We start from the raw sequence: 16,107 nt of genomic DNA on the forward strand, positions 1-16,107 counted from the left end.
GTGCCGACGCCCAGGGTGGCCGATGTTGCGGTATTATGGAGGAGGAGCGCCCGTAGTCATGCCTCAAGGATGTAGACTTTCGCCAAACCTCGTTAACAAATATCGTGCTTTGATGTCATCCTTGAGTGTGCATCCGTCGGATTTCGTAACACTACAAAAAGAAGAGCATGCTTCCTGCAAAATAGGTCTTGTAGTTGCAGAATTAAACATCTGGATGTATCGACCTTTCCTACGAAAAGATAAGTAATTGTCTTGCAAGTAAACAATGTAGGAACAATGTATGGTGCTTGTGATAATAACTACATGCTGATTTAACCGAATAATTCTGCTAGAATGTTCTGTGTGAACTGAAAGTTTGATCCAATTGCCACTAGTTCCCCAAAGGAGTACGAGATAATCAGTTCATCAATTAACTCCAACAAACCCAAACTTCTCCAAAATATTCCCCAAAATGACAGTTCCACAAAACTGCCGCCTTCAGCTTCCTAATTGATCACAAGAACTGCATCTGCTCGTTTTAAGAGACAGAAAAGAATATTAGGGAACGACCAAAAAAACATCCGAGTAAACAGGAGATTCCTGAACAGAATTGCTACTTTAGTCCATCTATATCTCTTTCCAAAACTGGAATAACAGTGAGTAATTTTCATGATAAATGAGTTTATTTTCTATCTCTGTCTTTATTTTAATTTTGAAAAGGGAGGAAGCCCCCTGGCCTATGCATCTACTGATAGTCAGCCAATCTACGTCCCTATTGGAGCAGAAAATTACACCGTCACCACGTGTTAATAAGTAGCAGGCTTCAATTTCACTATTTCAGGCTTTATCCTTTCTTGATGACTTGATGATACTTCAAGAAAAGGAAATATAATTTACATCCTAATGAAAATAAATATATGGAGCACCTCAGACTCTTACAGTCTTTTTGAAAAAAAGACTCTTGTACAGTATTCAGTGACGCTGTGGCCAGGCTCGTATACCTCTATATGCGACAGTTGCCGTTTGCCTTTCCCAATCTGTAGTTTTACACTTAATCATGGCTGCTAGCTTGGAAAATACTGGTACACCACCATGGCTAGTACACCACCATGGAAGAGCCATGCTAAATAACCAACTGATAATTTTCAGCAGTATGGCAATTTATTGCCACAATACTGAACAATTTCAGGTAGACTAGTGATGACTACAGATCTGAGAATGTGCCTCACATAGGAACTCTGGAATGTAACTAGGCTTGAGTCCCAACAAATATTACTAGTTCCACAAAAATAACCGACTAAAACTCAACAAAGACAATCTGGTATTTACTACTCCCTCCAGTCCATAATAAGTGTCTGGAATTGTGTACATTATGGATCGGAGGGAGTATTAAGGATGTCGACATAGTGACAATATATAGTGAACCAGTTTAGAATAGTAGTAACTGGTACAATATGCACAACAATGTTTTCCAGGTTATAAAATGTATGGATTGAGTAAGAGATATATGTAAGAAGAATACAGCATTATAAACATGTGGATGGATCATACACAACCAAAATGCATTAAATAAAAAAAAAAGCATTACCTAAGAGAGAGTACCAAGAGATCCATTACCGGTCAATTGGTGCCTTCAGGTCGTCTTGCGTCGGTCCGAACGAACCAAAACATCTGCCAAAGTCTTGTTTTTAGTGACGTCGTTTGTGCCTACATAAGGTCATTTGCTCAGTGTACAAGACTTTGAAGAAAAGCCACAATGCTAAAAATAACATCATAACAGTACAGATTCTTTGCATTGCATACTAGAGCTACTGATGAATATTGATACATACAGCAGGCTGTCAAGAACTCAGCACAGCATACCCACACACCATCACAAGATGATAACAAATGGGAGGATCACATTTGTTTTTATGAGAACACTTAGTCAAATAAAGAAGCACATAGGAGTGATTAAAATGGGTACAAAATCCTTAAGGAAGCTTCTAAAGCAAATTACAGAGAGAGAGAGGTAAAATGTAGAGCATGTAAGTGTAAATTATAAGTGCACAAATCAGGTTATAGACTGGAAATTCCAACTCTAATCACCTACTTTTGGGCCCAAGATAGTCGCTGATTCAGTTGTTTAGATCAAAGTAATCGCCCAAGACATGAGATTCATCCCAAAAAAATCCACACAAGTTAAGAAAATAAGCGAATAATGTTATGAACTGCATTTTTGAAACAGTTTCAGAAAAAAAGATGTTCAACTTCATAAATAAGAGTATGCACCATAGACCGCTGACCATAATATCATTAACAAAGCTACTTCCTCGATTCCTTAATTCTTGTCTCAAATTTGCCCAAAAATGGATGTATCTATTTCTAAAAAGCGTCTAGATACATGTAATATTTGGACAAAAATTATGAAACGGAGGGAGTACATTGTATCATACAACAAACATAGATTGCCAAATTTCTGCTAAAAAGCTAAATCACTCATACTACCACATAAATGTTTGAAGATAATTTCTTTATCACCAATAACACAATAGAAAACATGGTTAGGAAACCACCAACTTGAATGGTTGAAGAAACATATGGAACAAATAAGAACATGCTCAAGAACACAAACAATGCAAAACACAATGGGCCAAAAACACATGACTTAAAATAAGCTTATATGTGGAGTCTCATCAGCACAGTATTAATCACTCATGCTCTTATAAGAGATGTGTCACTGCAATCACCTGGAATGGTGCTTGATCCGAGAAATGAGGGGAGCACACATGGCAGAAGGAAGCTTGACTCGCATTTGCTTGGATGAACGCCACCACCTAACGCAGAAGATGTAATCGGTCTCTTCCAGCGCATGTCTATGCTAAAACAAAATCCTTTGCCCACGTCCGGCGCAGTGAGGTAGAGTAAGTCGGTGCTGAGTGGATCAAGAGCACCAATCAAAGGGGCCTCCTTCAGGCGGCGTCCTTCATCAGAAATGAGAGTGGAAAAGGACAGCTGGTGCTCCAGCTTCCAGCAGCCACTCTCGTCGTCCAGTGTGAACGATTTGATGCGGAACGGCTGCTCCTTAGAGACCTCAACAAACCGCAGCCTGCCGTCGCTGACCCCCATGCGCCGGTGCTTGACAAGCTGCCCCATCTCTGTCTCTCCCTGTTGGTCAGGAAGCTTGATGCCTCCCGGAAACTCGACCGGGCAGAGCTCAGGCCGGTCGCTGAACGGGTCGACGCAGACCGCGCCCCAGCTCACGTCCACCCACCAGAGCCGGCCGCCGAAGTCCAGTACCTCGTGATTCATGTACATCCGGCGCTCCGGCGGCAGCGGAGACGGCAGCACCAGCTCCTCCCACTCCCCTGTGTCCGAGGAGAACCGGCGCAACAGGAATTGATGCCCGCCGTCGACCACGCTGAGCTGAGCGGCGGCGTACTTCCTGGGCGGTCCGTGGCCGCCGTCGGCTTCGGTGAGGAGACCCGTGGCGGCGGTGTAGGTGTTCTCTGCGCCGTCGATGTCCGGGAGGCGGAAGAGCTGACCGGTGATCGGGTTGCAGACGAAACGCGATACGCTCATCGGGTCGCAGGAGGAGCGCGCGTACACATGGTCGAGGACCTCGAAAGGGGCGGCGTTCGGCACCTGGTGCACGAACATGCTCCAGGCCCTGGCGCGGTTCTTGAAAGTACTGAGCAGGAGGAAGCCGTCGCTGCTCGCGGCGAGGACGCCGCTGCCGAAGACGTTGACAAATTTGCTGTCGGCGCTGGAGTACGGACCGGAGGCCTGCCCGGGGGCGGTGGCGTGGGCCAGGAGCGGGGGCGGGATGCCGGTTCCGAAGGCGTTGGAGAAGTCCCGGCCGGTGCTGGAAGTGGCCGGAATGGGGTCCAGACCGAAGGCCTTCTTGGGGATGGAGACGCGCGAGGCGAGCGGGGGCGCGGCGAGCGAGAGGGAAACGGCTCGCGCGGATTCGTCCGCCGTCGAGATCCGGTAAATCAACGCCCAGGGAAGGCGCGAGGCGCCGGTGGAGAGGGACCGGCGAAGGCGGCCGGAGAGGCCACGGAGCGGGAGCAGCATTCCGGCGGTGAACGATTTTGGGGTGGTCGGAAGCAAGGGCGAAGGGGGAGAGGGTTTTGTGCTTGTGGTGAAATTGGAGAAGCGGAAGAGTGGGATGGTTCACATGGACTGGGTTCGCGCAGCTCTGGCAGAAAAGGCTTTTTCCCATGTGCTCGGTATAGACCCATCAAGGCCGCAACCGGCAACCGCAAGGCAATTTGGTTTGGTTTCTCGTCGGTATCCTCGCAAAGTGGCAAAAAGAGCTATACCGAAGACCAACAAAAAAAAAGGACCAACACAACTTTTCAATATCAAAACTATTTCAAAACACCAAACCGAACAAAATTCGTTCTCATGTTTGTCCAGCAATATATTTTCAGATCTACCTATGGCAGACAACTAGAGGTGACACAGGTTATCTCATGGTCTGGCCGTTTGGAGTGGAGAACTTTCAACTTTGGCCCATTTTAGACCAGGAAGAGAACGAGAACTAGTAGTGCTAGTGCATTGTGTTTCTGACCAGACTGATGCATCTTATTCCACGAATGCAGCTTCTGCTGGAATCAATGCCTTGGTGGCTAAGATTAAGAATGCATCACAATTTCTCATATACATGGAACTACGGAGTAATTAACAACGGAAACATCTTTGCAAGAGAACAAAATAAACAGAGTCTTTCTTCACAGCTTTGTGTACAGTAAGTTACTTGCATGCAGAGAATTTTATGCCTCGTTCAGTGCTGCTGCTAATCTTTTTGGTCAATATAAAGAGGGTGGCTCTATAACATAATTTCTGCATTTACTCGCCAAAAAAAAAATCCCCGCATTACGATCAACAAATCGTGCCCTTCTTGGACACAGACACCTTGGACACCCAAGGACATGTAGAACTAAGAAATTGAAGTCTATAGGTGTAGGACACAGATTCTTTTGAATCAGACACCCAAGCACATCTAGAACTAGAAAGTACTACTAATAGCAAGCAAGAGCAATTGAAACGATGAAGCCACAAGCACACGTAGAACTAAGAAGGTCTGTAAGCAAACATGTCTAGTACTGCTACACCTTTTCCACCGTGCCTGGCACGATTTAAACTAACTCTAGTTCAAAACGTGACAATCTTTATGAAACGGAGAGAATAGCAAATAGCAATAGCAATTGAAACGATGAAGCGATTACCTGCGTGTGGGATCTTGCTGGATCCAAGCCACGGCGGAAGCACGCATGGTATATGCCAACCAGTGCTTTTGTGCGGTACACTACAACTCTCAATTACCTCCTCCCTGCTCATGTCCACGGCAACGAGGTGCTTGCCGACCGTGAGATAGATGACATTGGCGTTCAGCGGGTCCAGAGCGCTTATTTTCGGCGTCGCCTTCTCCGGCAAGGGCAGCCAAGGGTGGTCTCCATCCGCCCAGACCCGGCTGAGCACCAGGCGGTGCTCCATCGTTCAGCAGCCGCCGCCTTCGTCGTCGTCGAGCACAAAGGTGCTGAGAACGAACGGCTCCCGCTGCCACACCTCGGCGTAGCGCAGCTTTCCCTCGCTGACCACCACGCGCCGGTAGTTGTACACGCTCTTGCCCGGTGCAGGTAGCACGCTGCCCCGCGGTAGCTCCACGAAGCGGGGCTCCGGCTGGTCGCTGAACGGGTCCGCGGAGACGACGCCCCAGCTCTGGTCCACCCACCACAACCTGCCGCCCAAGGCAAGGGCCTCTTGGTCCATCATCATCCGCCGCGCAAGAGGGAGTTGGTACGGCGCGGTCACTGTGATGTCCCACTTGCCCGTCTCCGAGAGGAACCGGATCATCTTGTTCCCATCTAGTTGGGCTACGGCGAACCCATCGGGCGGCCCGTGCCCGCGATCTGCTTTGGTGAGGAAGCCCATGTCAGGCCACAGAAACTCCCACGGGCCGCCGATGTCCGGGAGGCGGGATAGCCGGCCGGTGAGAGGGTTGCAGATGAAGCGCGTGGCATAGGAGGCCGGCGGCAAGTGGCCGAGGTCGAAGTCCATCGATCGGCCTTCCCGATTGCTAGCCCCGGTGAGCATGTCGTAGATGGTGATGAGGAGGAGCCCGTCGCCGCTCGTGGAGGACACATGGCCGATGAGGGCCTGCGAGACGCCGCTGCCGGGGTCGGGGGCGGCGCTGGCCCTGACGTGGAGCGCCGGGACGAGGAGGCTGGAGACGCGCGGAGGCTCGACGATGCGCACGGACGCACCCAGCGCCGATCCGGTGGCCGGAGTAAACTTCTCGAAGAGAGCCCAGGGAGGACGCGAGGCGGCCGTGGAGATGGAGCGCCGAAGGTAGTGGCCGGAAACCGCGGCGCCGGTGGAGAGGCCTAGGAGGCGCCGTAGCGACATCGCGGCGTCCTGAGGTCGGTCGGTGGCGCACGCGCTTCTGCGAACCGTTGGTGCCGTGGTCACCCGGACCAGCAGAGACCAGAGGATTCTTCAAAAGGTGAGGTCCGGTTCCGTGGACTCGGTGCGCGCAGCTCGGATACCAGCGGGGTGGAACGACGAAAGCAGCGTGGGGTTGGCTCACGGCTATTCTTACGAGAGAACCCCTTTGGGCCCATAGGTCAGTCTCCATGGTCTACTGGTGTCGGTCCATGGAACGGGCTCCGTGTATTAGGAAATGCCGTACCGCTGCACGCCTCCCATTGAAAGAAACCTGCCCTGCATACGTCATCATTTTCCCGCCAAAATCCTGGGCAGGAAAGGTCGTTTTGCTCTATCCAAGGTTGCACACTAGGACCAAAAGTTTTTCCCAATCGTGCCTCTTCTTCCCACACAGGTTTCATCGAACGTAAAAATCAATTGGGAATTACAACTTTTAGTTCGGGAAATTCGAACTGAAACAAAATTGAAAACCTTGCTCTCGACTGAAAAATGGCATGTGCACATGTACAATGGACGTGCATGACGGTAAGATCAGTAGCTTATCTTGACAGCTCAGACTCACGGTAGTCGCAATGGGGGTGGGGGCTGGGTAGAGGCAAAATTGGTTTAAGTTTTATCTAATTCGACGCAAGCATTCTCGAGTTAAAATAACTATTTCCTCGGTCCCAAAGTAACTTCTCCGTTCGAAAATAAGTGTCATGTTTTTCTTCAGAATAAGCGAATCTACAAAATGAAACTATGATTAAAAGAAATTTGAGGATGCAACAGTCGATTCCCGCGATTCGATTAGAAAAAAGAATTTGCCCCCTTTATAAGGAAAACCGGGCCTAAGAACCGATAGAAACTTTGATATTAGCACAATCCCAGAACAATCAGGCCATAATAATTCTTCCTTTCTTTTTTGGAAATGATAAGCCATAATAATTCATAGTTCAAGCTTCAAAAATACTTTCAAAGTTAAAGAGTACAGAATGTTGCACCATGTTCTTGTTGTTGTTGTTGTTGATGCATTGATGGCCGTTTCATAAAACATACCGATGGATCAAACCATTCTACTGAAATTCAACAGTCATGCATAAGCAAAGCCAAAAGCCAAAATATGTAAAAACTTCCACCGGATCGCTAGCCTAACAAACCCAAATGTCTCACAGCACTCCCCCAAAAATGAGAATCCAGGAAACTACCAACATCAGTTTCCTAATCCTCCAAAGCAACTGTCTTGACTTTTTTTGCGATACCTGCAAAGCAAATTGTAAACCTGAGTTCTCCAAATCTCTTTATAACAATTCCGAAAAAGAGGGTAACACTAGGGGATATCTGAATAATTGTGTGGACAGAATGAGTTCAGTATGAATACAAGAAACATGAGTTCAGAAGTAAACAATGGACCATGCAGATTCCCAATCCATATTCCTTTGGAATAATAATAAATAAATAAATAAAATGAGGTGCCACCCAAACACCGAACTTGCTTTGTTTGTCTTCCGTTGCCACAAAAATCACAAGGTCATGTTACAAAGTAGCAAGATCAGTTTAGGCAAGATCAGTAGGTGATAATTTTTTGGAATAACGAAAGACAGTGGCTCATCATAACGAAACTGTTGGGCATCTGCTAAACTCACCCTTATGAAACACTCCCAATTTTAACTTTGTAATATTAAGACATGACTGATGAATCCGAAAATAGTACTAGTACTCGATACAATTTGGCAGACAGCAGACACGCACTGAACAAGACATATTAGTTAGAGAAATGAAATGTGATAAATAATACACAAAACAAGGAGAGATAGTTATGAGGAAGTACCGCAATGCAATGTAGCCAGTACACCTCACTTCAGCAGCTCTATTTCTAGATGGAAAGTCCCCATTTTGTCAGTGTCTGGCAAAGCCTCCCTTTTGCCAGTGGTCTTCTCGCTCCGACCTTCAAACATGCAAGAAGAACTTAACCAATCACAACATGTATAAATGACTTGAAATGGAAAATGAGATTGAGACGTTGAACATGAGTCCTGAGTTCATATACCTTTAAGATAATTAGATGAGTGGAGTGCATATAGATATGTAAATATTGAATCAAAGAAACAATAGAAAGTACCACGTTTTTAGGCTGTCTGATATGCAATACGCTAGATGAGGTAAGATTAGAGAATTTCCACTAAATGGAGTAATTTCAAAGTAGGGAGTAAAAACTGGAATCAACTCCTTAGCTTTATTCACCTACAGCCTACTCTTCCTGCCTTGGCTGCATTTCTCCTTTGGTATCTAGCAGCAGTGGACCAAAATAGGAAGGCTCCAAGCACAAAGCTTTCCCAAATTCACCTTAATTCCCCCCAAATTCCAGCACATGTATCTAGAGAACGCTACAATCTATATAGGCCACCAAGCACATAGTTTCAGAAGACATGTTGAAATGAAATGTGTGCAATCCAAAATTGTATACTAGTATACTTGTGTTCACCATTTCCATAACTCAAACAAGCAACTGAAAGAAATGTGAATGTTACCTGCAGAAGGAATCTGGCTTGATTCCAGCCACGTTGGGAGCACACATGGTAGGAGGGGCAATTGGACTTGGGGTATAGCTAGACGAGAACTCCCAGTTACCTTCTCCTTAACCATGTCCAGGCCGAGAAGTTGGCCACCGCAGATTAAGTAGACAACATTGGAGTTCAGTGGGTCAATGGCCCCAATCGCCGGCATCTTCTCCAAGACCGAAGCGTGTTCATCCGCCCAAATTGGTGCAAAAGCCACCTCGTGGTCCAGCGTCCAGGAACTAGCCCCGTCGTCGAGCGAGAAGGAGCTGATCACGAACGGGTTCTCCTTGGACACCTCGACGTACCGCATCTTCCCCTCGCTGACACCCACACGCCGGTATTTGCCCAGTGTCCTCGGAAACACGACGCCATCCAGGTCAGGCAGCACGCTCCCTCTCGGCAGCTCGACGAAACGGAGCTCCGGCCGGTCGCTAAGCGGGTCCGCCGAGATGGCACCCCAGCTCTCGTCGATCCACCACAGCCGGTCGCCAAAGGGCACCACGGCGTTCTCGATATGCATCCACCGCCCAGGCGGCAAAGGGGACGGCAAGCCGACCACCTTGTCCCACTCCCCCGTCTCCGAGAGAAACCGCCGCATGACGAAGCCATCATCCTCACAGCTATCGGCGGAAAACATCTCAGCTACCGCGTACCTATCCGGCGGCCCGTGCCCGCCTTCGGACTGGGTGAGGAGGCCGAGGTGGTGGTGCTTCGAGGTCCTCTTGGTGCCGTCGACGTCCGGCAGGCGGTACAGCTCGCCGCTGAGCGGGTTGCAGACGAAGCGCGTGAGTTCCGGCCGAATGTTCATGCCGAACCAGGACAAGTCGCGTATCGCAGATGACGAGGAGCCGCTGCCGTCGCCGATGGTGGGGGTGTTGAAGCGGGCTTCCCAGAAGCAAACGAGGAGGAAACCGTCGCTGCTCGTGGCGCCGGTTTTGCCTGAGACGAACCCGTACTCGCCGGTTTCGCGGTCGGGGAGGGGGCGCGGGTGGACGAAGTGGGCCGGGACGGTGAGGTTGGTAACGAACGGGGGCTCGTTGACGTGGAAGGACGCGCCCGGCGACGGTGCTCCAGACTTGTCTACCGATGTTTTGTAGATCAGGGCCCACGGGGGCCGTGAGGCGGCCGTGGAGAGGGAGCGGTGGAGGCCGCCGGAGACGGCACCGAAGAGGCGGGAGAGCATTCTGGCCGGTGCGGCGTTTTGGACTTTTGGTGTGGGAAACGGAGGAGGGGTTTTTCAGTGTGCTTTTCTTCGGAGGGACAGAGCCGAGCCGCGGCTTGCGGAGGGGCGTTGGCGCTGTGTTGCGGTGGGTTCACAGCGATGGCTTGACAGGGGCCGCAGGGCGAAGAGCCTCGTGACCTGTTCCGCCTAAACTTTTCTTCCTTTCTTTTTGACCCAGCTGTGGCTGTCCGTTCGAATTCGCTCCACGGGATGGGACAGGAGAAATGAATGATCTGTGCATCGCCATGAACGTGGTTCAGTTCAACAGATCAGCATTACATGCAAGGAAAACCCAAGAAACAAATGGACTTCGGTCCTCCGTGATTCATGGATAGTCCTTGTACTCCGCCGTACTACCAATGTCTCCAGATCAAGCTTTCTTTCTACACCACCACCACGGCACCACCACTCCAGATCACCAGACCTGTTAAAGAGAAAAAATGACAGTACTCCGTATGAAGGAATGGCAAATGCACAATGCTTAATTATGAGTTGAGGTAATAATAACCGCAGTACATAAACTTAAAGTGCGTGAGCAGTTTCATACAAAAACTTGAAAAATGGGGCCAGGTGGTCCAAAACTTATGCACTAAGTCATGTCTAGATACATTCAAACTTAGTCAAACTTGAGACATCTTTTGTTGGACGGAGGAATATTGTGTATTCACTTTTGGTCGGATGTGTTTCGGAGCCGCCACGTGTCTTTTTAGCATTGCCAAGTCGTCCGACAGGGTCTTTTTTTATACTAAAAACCACTCGTTTCCCCTACGTTATTCTTCTTCTCTCTCCTAAATTGACAAATCACTGGCGCGGCGAGGAAGGAGGGCGATGTCATGGTCGATATTGGTGAGCCTGGGTCGAGTCGACGGGCTACTCACTGAGGCGGTGGTATCGGCCGCAGAACGATCGACGGTGAGGAGTAGGCGACGGTGACCGGAGTAGATGAGGTTCCAACAGCATCCTCGCTCCGTAAATTGCTTCGCCGCCAGAAGCTTCCGTCGCCGCCGTGGAGCTCGAGGTGAAAGGATTTCGGGAGGAGACGAACCGACGCCATGATTGAAAAGAACGAGATGATTATGCTATATGAAGAGGTGCAGCCTGTGATGGTAAATAGAAAGAAAAGAGACATTTTTGCAAAATTCTATCGCCTTGCATTGCCTAGGGATGAGAAAGAAGAAAAATGTATTTCGATCGCATGGGCTAAAATGAATTTTTTTTTTGCAAAATCGCCTAAACATCCAGCGTGGCTAATTCGGACTAATGTAGGCATTAATCACCCGCGAAAACATGTTTTGGACCACCTGACCCCATTTTTCAATTTCTTGTATGAAATTGTTCACGCGGTTTAAGTTTATGTACTAGGGGTGTTATTAACTCTTATATTTTTCTGAAAGAAAAGGTATTCTCTACCTTAATTTCATTTTATATTTCCATCATCCATGTGGCACAGCAAGAATTTATTTCTCTTCCATGTGAACTAGAGGGTATGGCTCGCTTCGCCTCGCCGTTAATTTTTTTTGTATGCTTTTACACGCAAGGTAACGTCGTGAAAGAGAGCTTATTTGATTTTCTTCGACCTACAGCCATCTGCTATTAAGAGAAAGACAAAGAATATGTGTGCGTTGAATTTTGTATATGCTTTTTGTATTTGTGAAAGTATTAAGTGTTATAAGTTAATCAAAATCATTGTTATAGTGCATGCGGATATATTCAGAACGTCCTGTTATTGCTTATCTCATCATTTGTTTTTGATGTAAAGCACGGGCTATTAAACAGAGTTGTCCCTTGTTCTATGTCTTATTCTTATTTATTTATTATGTAGGTGGAATTATCCGGAGGTTATCATGTTTACACGGGTAGCGATGCAGACACCGTATGGCCGTGTTTTGTTTCCTTCGTGCGTATATGCGGGTAACATACGGCAACACATGTACAAAATCCTGTGACTTGCTTACCGGCTAGTAAGTGGCTGTAAAGGCTGCCATGGTAGTGGACAATTAGACGTCGGCGGTTTCTTTTTTTTTTTCTTACTTCGTCCTTTTAGAGAACGTGCTGTGCTGACAATGTAAAAGTGGCAGTCCTTTCCTAGTGACAAGGAACGTAAATGTGATCTGGGTTACTATCGTTCCTATATCTCGTCGATCTAGACAGGTGTAATGTGCGCGCGAACGTGTCGTTTCATCAGTTTACTATCTAGCGACCTGTCTGCATGTAATATAAATTCACAGCTGTTGTTAGGCACGTGTCTTCTCTTCTGCAACATTCTTGTGTGTGTATATATATATATATGATCGTGGAACACTGCCTATGCTTGCTTCTCATCATGTAGTACCAAGAGTAGAATCAGTAGACTTGTCCCGTTAATCCAAGTGTGATCGCGTCTTCGTACTGTTTCCATGGATCACACTGCGCCTGTTGGACCTCAGCACATACGCTGTAGATTTTCACGTTAATGGTGTCAAATTAAAAACAATATTCTTGTTTTTGTTCAGCGTTGATCTTTACGTATGTCATTACCCTTTGTTTATGCAGCTGCGCCTGTGGTCGTGATCCCTCGTCGATCCATTCTGGCTGAGGCGGCAAGGAGTCTTGGCGCTCCTGTGCCGTCGTATGAGATGGATCATAATAACGGCAGGCACACGTGCACTGTCAAGATGGTAATCCCCATGAGATGCCATCCAGTGCTCGAGGACTATTCATGCGGTTGGTCGTGCGGCCGCTACCGCAGCTAGAGCAAGTCCAGCAGACTACTCAAATTTGAACCCTCAAATCTCTATATAGGGATTCCCTAAACAAGATTTTCTCCTCAAATTTCTCATCTCCCCGGCAGACTATTCAAATCTCAGCCCCTATAATTCATTTTTTCATATTTTATTCATATCCTTCAACCGTTTTTGCAAACATCTATATTTCAAACGACTTGAATTGAAATTTTGTATTTGAAACGCTTTTAATTTAAATTTAATAGTTGTATTTTATTTATATCCAATTATTAAATAAACTATAATATTATAATTTAATTATCTGAATTTTTTAATTAATGAATATGTTGCAACAGATCTTTTACAACGTCTATTTTCTCAACGTCTATTTTCTCAACGGCTCTTTTCCAAACGGCTATATTTTGAATGGTTATATTTCCAACGGATATATTTTTTGGTCTATATATATGTGGAGCTCTGAAGCATTGTTCCTTCACTCTCTGCCACATCTCTCAGCCTCCTCTCACAAAATGCGTCGTAGCACACTTTTGCAATACATGAGTTCGTCGTCGTCGGAGGAGGAGGAGGAGTATGAAGATGACGGCCATGAACTAATGGTTGCTACAGCGGCCATAGTTCTGGACGGAAACATGCGGTTCAATGCTCGACGTCGTGGCGGTTCTGTGCTGGGTCGTCAGGTAATTAACCGCGATAGGGTAGCTGGGCATGGTAGATTATTTGAAGACTACTTCACGCAGCATCCTGTCTATGGCCCCTCGTATTTTCGCCGAAGGTATGCAATGCTTATATATGGTTTTTATTTGCATTTTTATTGTTCATCTAGTGTACAACTAATTACCTTTGTTCTCACAGGTTTCGAATGGCTCGGCCGTTGTTTTTTCGCATAGTGAAAGCTATGCGGGAACATGATAGCTATTTTGTGCAGAAAAGAAATGCTGCTAGAAAACTTGGGTTATCATCTCTTCAGAAGGCTACTGCAGTGTTTCGAATGTTGACTTATGGTGTAGCAGCGGATGCTACAGATGAGTACGTTCGGATTGGAAAAAGTACTGCTTTAGATAGTATGAAAGCATTTGTTAGAGCTGTTATTGAAGTTTTCGGAGATGAGTATCTTAGATCTCCAAATGATGCCGATACTGCTAGATTGCTTGCAATTGGAGAGAACAGAGGGTTCCCTGGAATGCTAGGGAGCATCGACTGCATGCATTGGGGGTGGAAAAATTGCCCTTCCTCATGGCAAGGTATGTATACTGGCCATGTGCGCGAGCCCACAATCGTTCTGGAAGCTGTTGTTTCACTGGATCTTTGGATTTGGCATGTCTTCTTTGGTTCACCAGGCTCTCTTAATGACATCAATGTTCTTCACCGTTCCCCTATCTTCACGAGGCTAGCAGAAGGGCAAGCTCCACAAGTTAATTATACAGTAAATGGTAACAATTATACAATGGGGTACTACCTTGCCGATAGCATATACCCGCAGTGGGCAACATTGGTTAAGACAATACCCTCTCCACTAGGGCAGAAGAATAAATATTTTGCAAAATGTCAAGAAGCACATAGGAAGGATGTGGAACGAGCATTTGGAGTTCTTCAAGCTCGTTTTGCAATTGTTCGTGGACCAGCAAGACTGTGGGATGAAGAAGTACTCCATGATATCATCACAGCTTGTGTTATCATGCATAACATGATAGTTGAAGACGAGCGAGACGAAGGTCCACAAGACTACAATTACGACAACATGGGAGAAAAGGTTATTCCCTCTCATGCACAGACGGCTGAATTCTCGAACTTCATCCAGAATCATCTTGACATCTGCAATGCACAAGTCCACTCTCAACTGAAAGATGACTTGGTTGAGCACCTATGGCAAATTTATGGTGCAATGTAGTGTGCAACTTACATAGTTAGAGTTAGGATCTAAGTCGGAAAGGTTTTGTCCCGAAGAAGGTTACCCTGCCGACCTGATCTATTTAGCATGTACTGTTTTTACATTATGGAGGGGTGTAATATTATGTATGGTAATGTATGCAACTACTTTAATGAATTAGTCCATGGACCTCAATAGTAAATACAACAACATAATCCATAGACCTCAAATAGTTCATACAACAACATAATCTATAGACCTCAAATAGTTCATACAACAACATAAACCTCAAATAGTTCATACAACAACATAAACCTCAAATAGTTCATACAACAACATAATCTATAGACCTCAAATAGTTCATACAACAACATAAAACTCAAATAGTTCATACAACAACATAATCCATAGACCTCAAATCGATCTTTTAGATCATCGGTCAATGATATCACGCCGTAACATCCTGTAGTATATTCTTTTTGATCATCATCCAAAGAACTAAGGTCCTTGTTCATGATTTCCATTTTCATCTTCCTTTCCTCAATTTCAATCTTCTTTTGCTCCATTGCAAGTGCTCCTTCATAACGCTCTTTTTTTGATGCCTCTCTTGCATTCTCTCTTACTTGTCTTGCTGTTTCTCTTGCCATCTCTCTTGCCTCCCCCTTTGAAAACACAAGATCCAATGCCATGACAACATTACTATCATCTGAAGAGGTAACATTTTTACCTCGACATTGCCGCTCTTTCTCCGCCTTCTTCCCAATAGGTCTCTTCATGTGATCCGCTTTGGCCGGAGATGTAGCTTCAAAGTCATCAATATGGACCGTGTTGGTTTCATGAGTAGACATACTCGGACTTGCATTTGAGCTTGACTTCTGTTTTTTATTACTTTGAGATGACCTATCAGTTTGAGCCAACCACTTTTGTTCGAAACGCAGCATGTTCCAACAATGTAGTAGCACAAACCCTTTATGGGTCTTATCTAGTGACTTGAACAATTTGAGAGCATCAATAATCTGCACAAGTGAATAGGTCTTAGTATATTGGCAAAAAACATATGAATATACAATGAAATTAAACAACTAGGTGAACTACCTTATCTTGCTTTGTCTTCCCGCTTTCGTGCCTATGCATAATTTGAATGTAGCATCCACAAAACCTACCCACTTGTTCTTTCAGAACGGACCAACGATGTGATAAGGAATTGACACCGCGGTCACTTCCTTCTGGCTTGTGCAATTCATACTCCTCATGGATCCTATTCCAATAAGTCGCACTCTTTTGCTCAGCACCTATTATTGGATCCATACTAGCATGCAACCATGCAGCCACCAACACTTCATCTTC

The 16,107-nt window shown here is 46.3% G+C and overlaps 3 protein-coding genes and 1 pseudogene across 3 annotated transcripts; 1 reads left to right on the forward strand and 3 right to left on the reverse strand.

Moving 5' to 3' along the window:
• Nucleotides 1–2,673: 2,673 nt before the first annotated feature.
• Nucleotides 2,674–4,035, reverse strand: LOC100826959. Its single transcript, XM_014898557.1, has 2 exons — nucleotides 3,834–4,035; nucleotides 2,674–3,728 (listed from the first exon to the last, which is right to left on the reverse strand). The coding sequence occupies exons 1-2, from the start codon at nucleotides 4,033–4,035 to the stop codon at nucleotides 2,674–2,676; spliced, it is 1,257 nt and encodes a 418-aa protein (XP_014754043.1).
• A 1,083-nt stretch (nucleotides 4,036–5,118) lies between these two features.
• On the reverse strand, nucleotides 5,119–6,372 carry LOC100827262 (annotated as a pseudogene).
• A 1,193-nt stretch (nucleotides 6,373–7,565) lies between these two features.
• LOC100827565 lies at nucleotides 7,566–10,131 on the reverse strand. Its single transcript, XM_003566115.2, has 3 exons — nucleotides 8,919–10,131; nucleotides 8,219–8,335; nucleotides 7,566–7,649 (listed from the first exon to the last, which is right to left on the reverse strand). The coding sequence occupies exons 1-2, from the start codon at nucleotides 10,129–10,131 to the stop codon at nucleotides 8,244–8,246; spliced, it is 1,305 nt and encodes a 434-aa protein (XP_003566163.1). The 3' UTR covers nucleotides 7,566–7,649; nucleotides 8,219–8,243.
• A 3,298-nt stretch (nucleotides 10,132–13,429) lies between these two features.
• On the forward strand, nucleotides 13,430–14,892 carry LOC112270720 (putative nuclease HARBI1). The gene is made up of 2 exons (XM_024458778.1): nucleotides 13,430–13,665; nucleotides 13,746–14,892. The coding sequence occupies exons 1-2, from the start codon at nucleotides 13,430–13,432 to the stop codon at nucleotides 14,779–14,781; spliced, it is 1,272 nt and encodes a 423-aa protein (XP_024314546.1). The 3' UTR covers nucleotides 14,782–14,892.
• The last annotated feature ends 1,215 nt before the right edge of the window (nucleotides 14,893–16,107 follow it).

The sequence above is a fragment of the Brachypodium distachyon genome, chromosome 2, assembly GCF_000005505.3.
Source record: "Brachypodium distachyon strain Bd21 chromosome 2, Brachypodium_distachyon_v3.0, whole genome shotgun sequence".
In the NCBI taxonomy this organism is placed as follows: Eukaryota; Viridiplantae; Streptophyta; class Magnoliopsida; order Poales; family Poaceae; genus Brachypodium; species Brachypodium distachyon.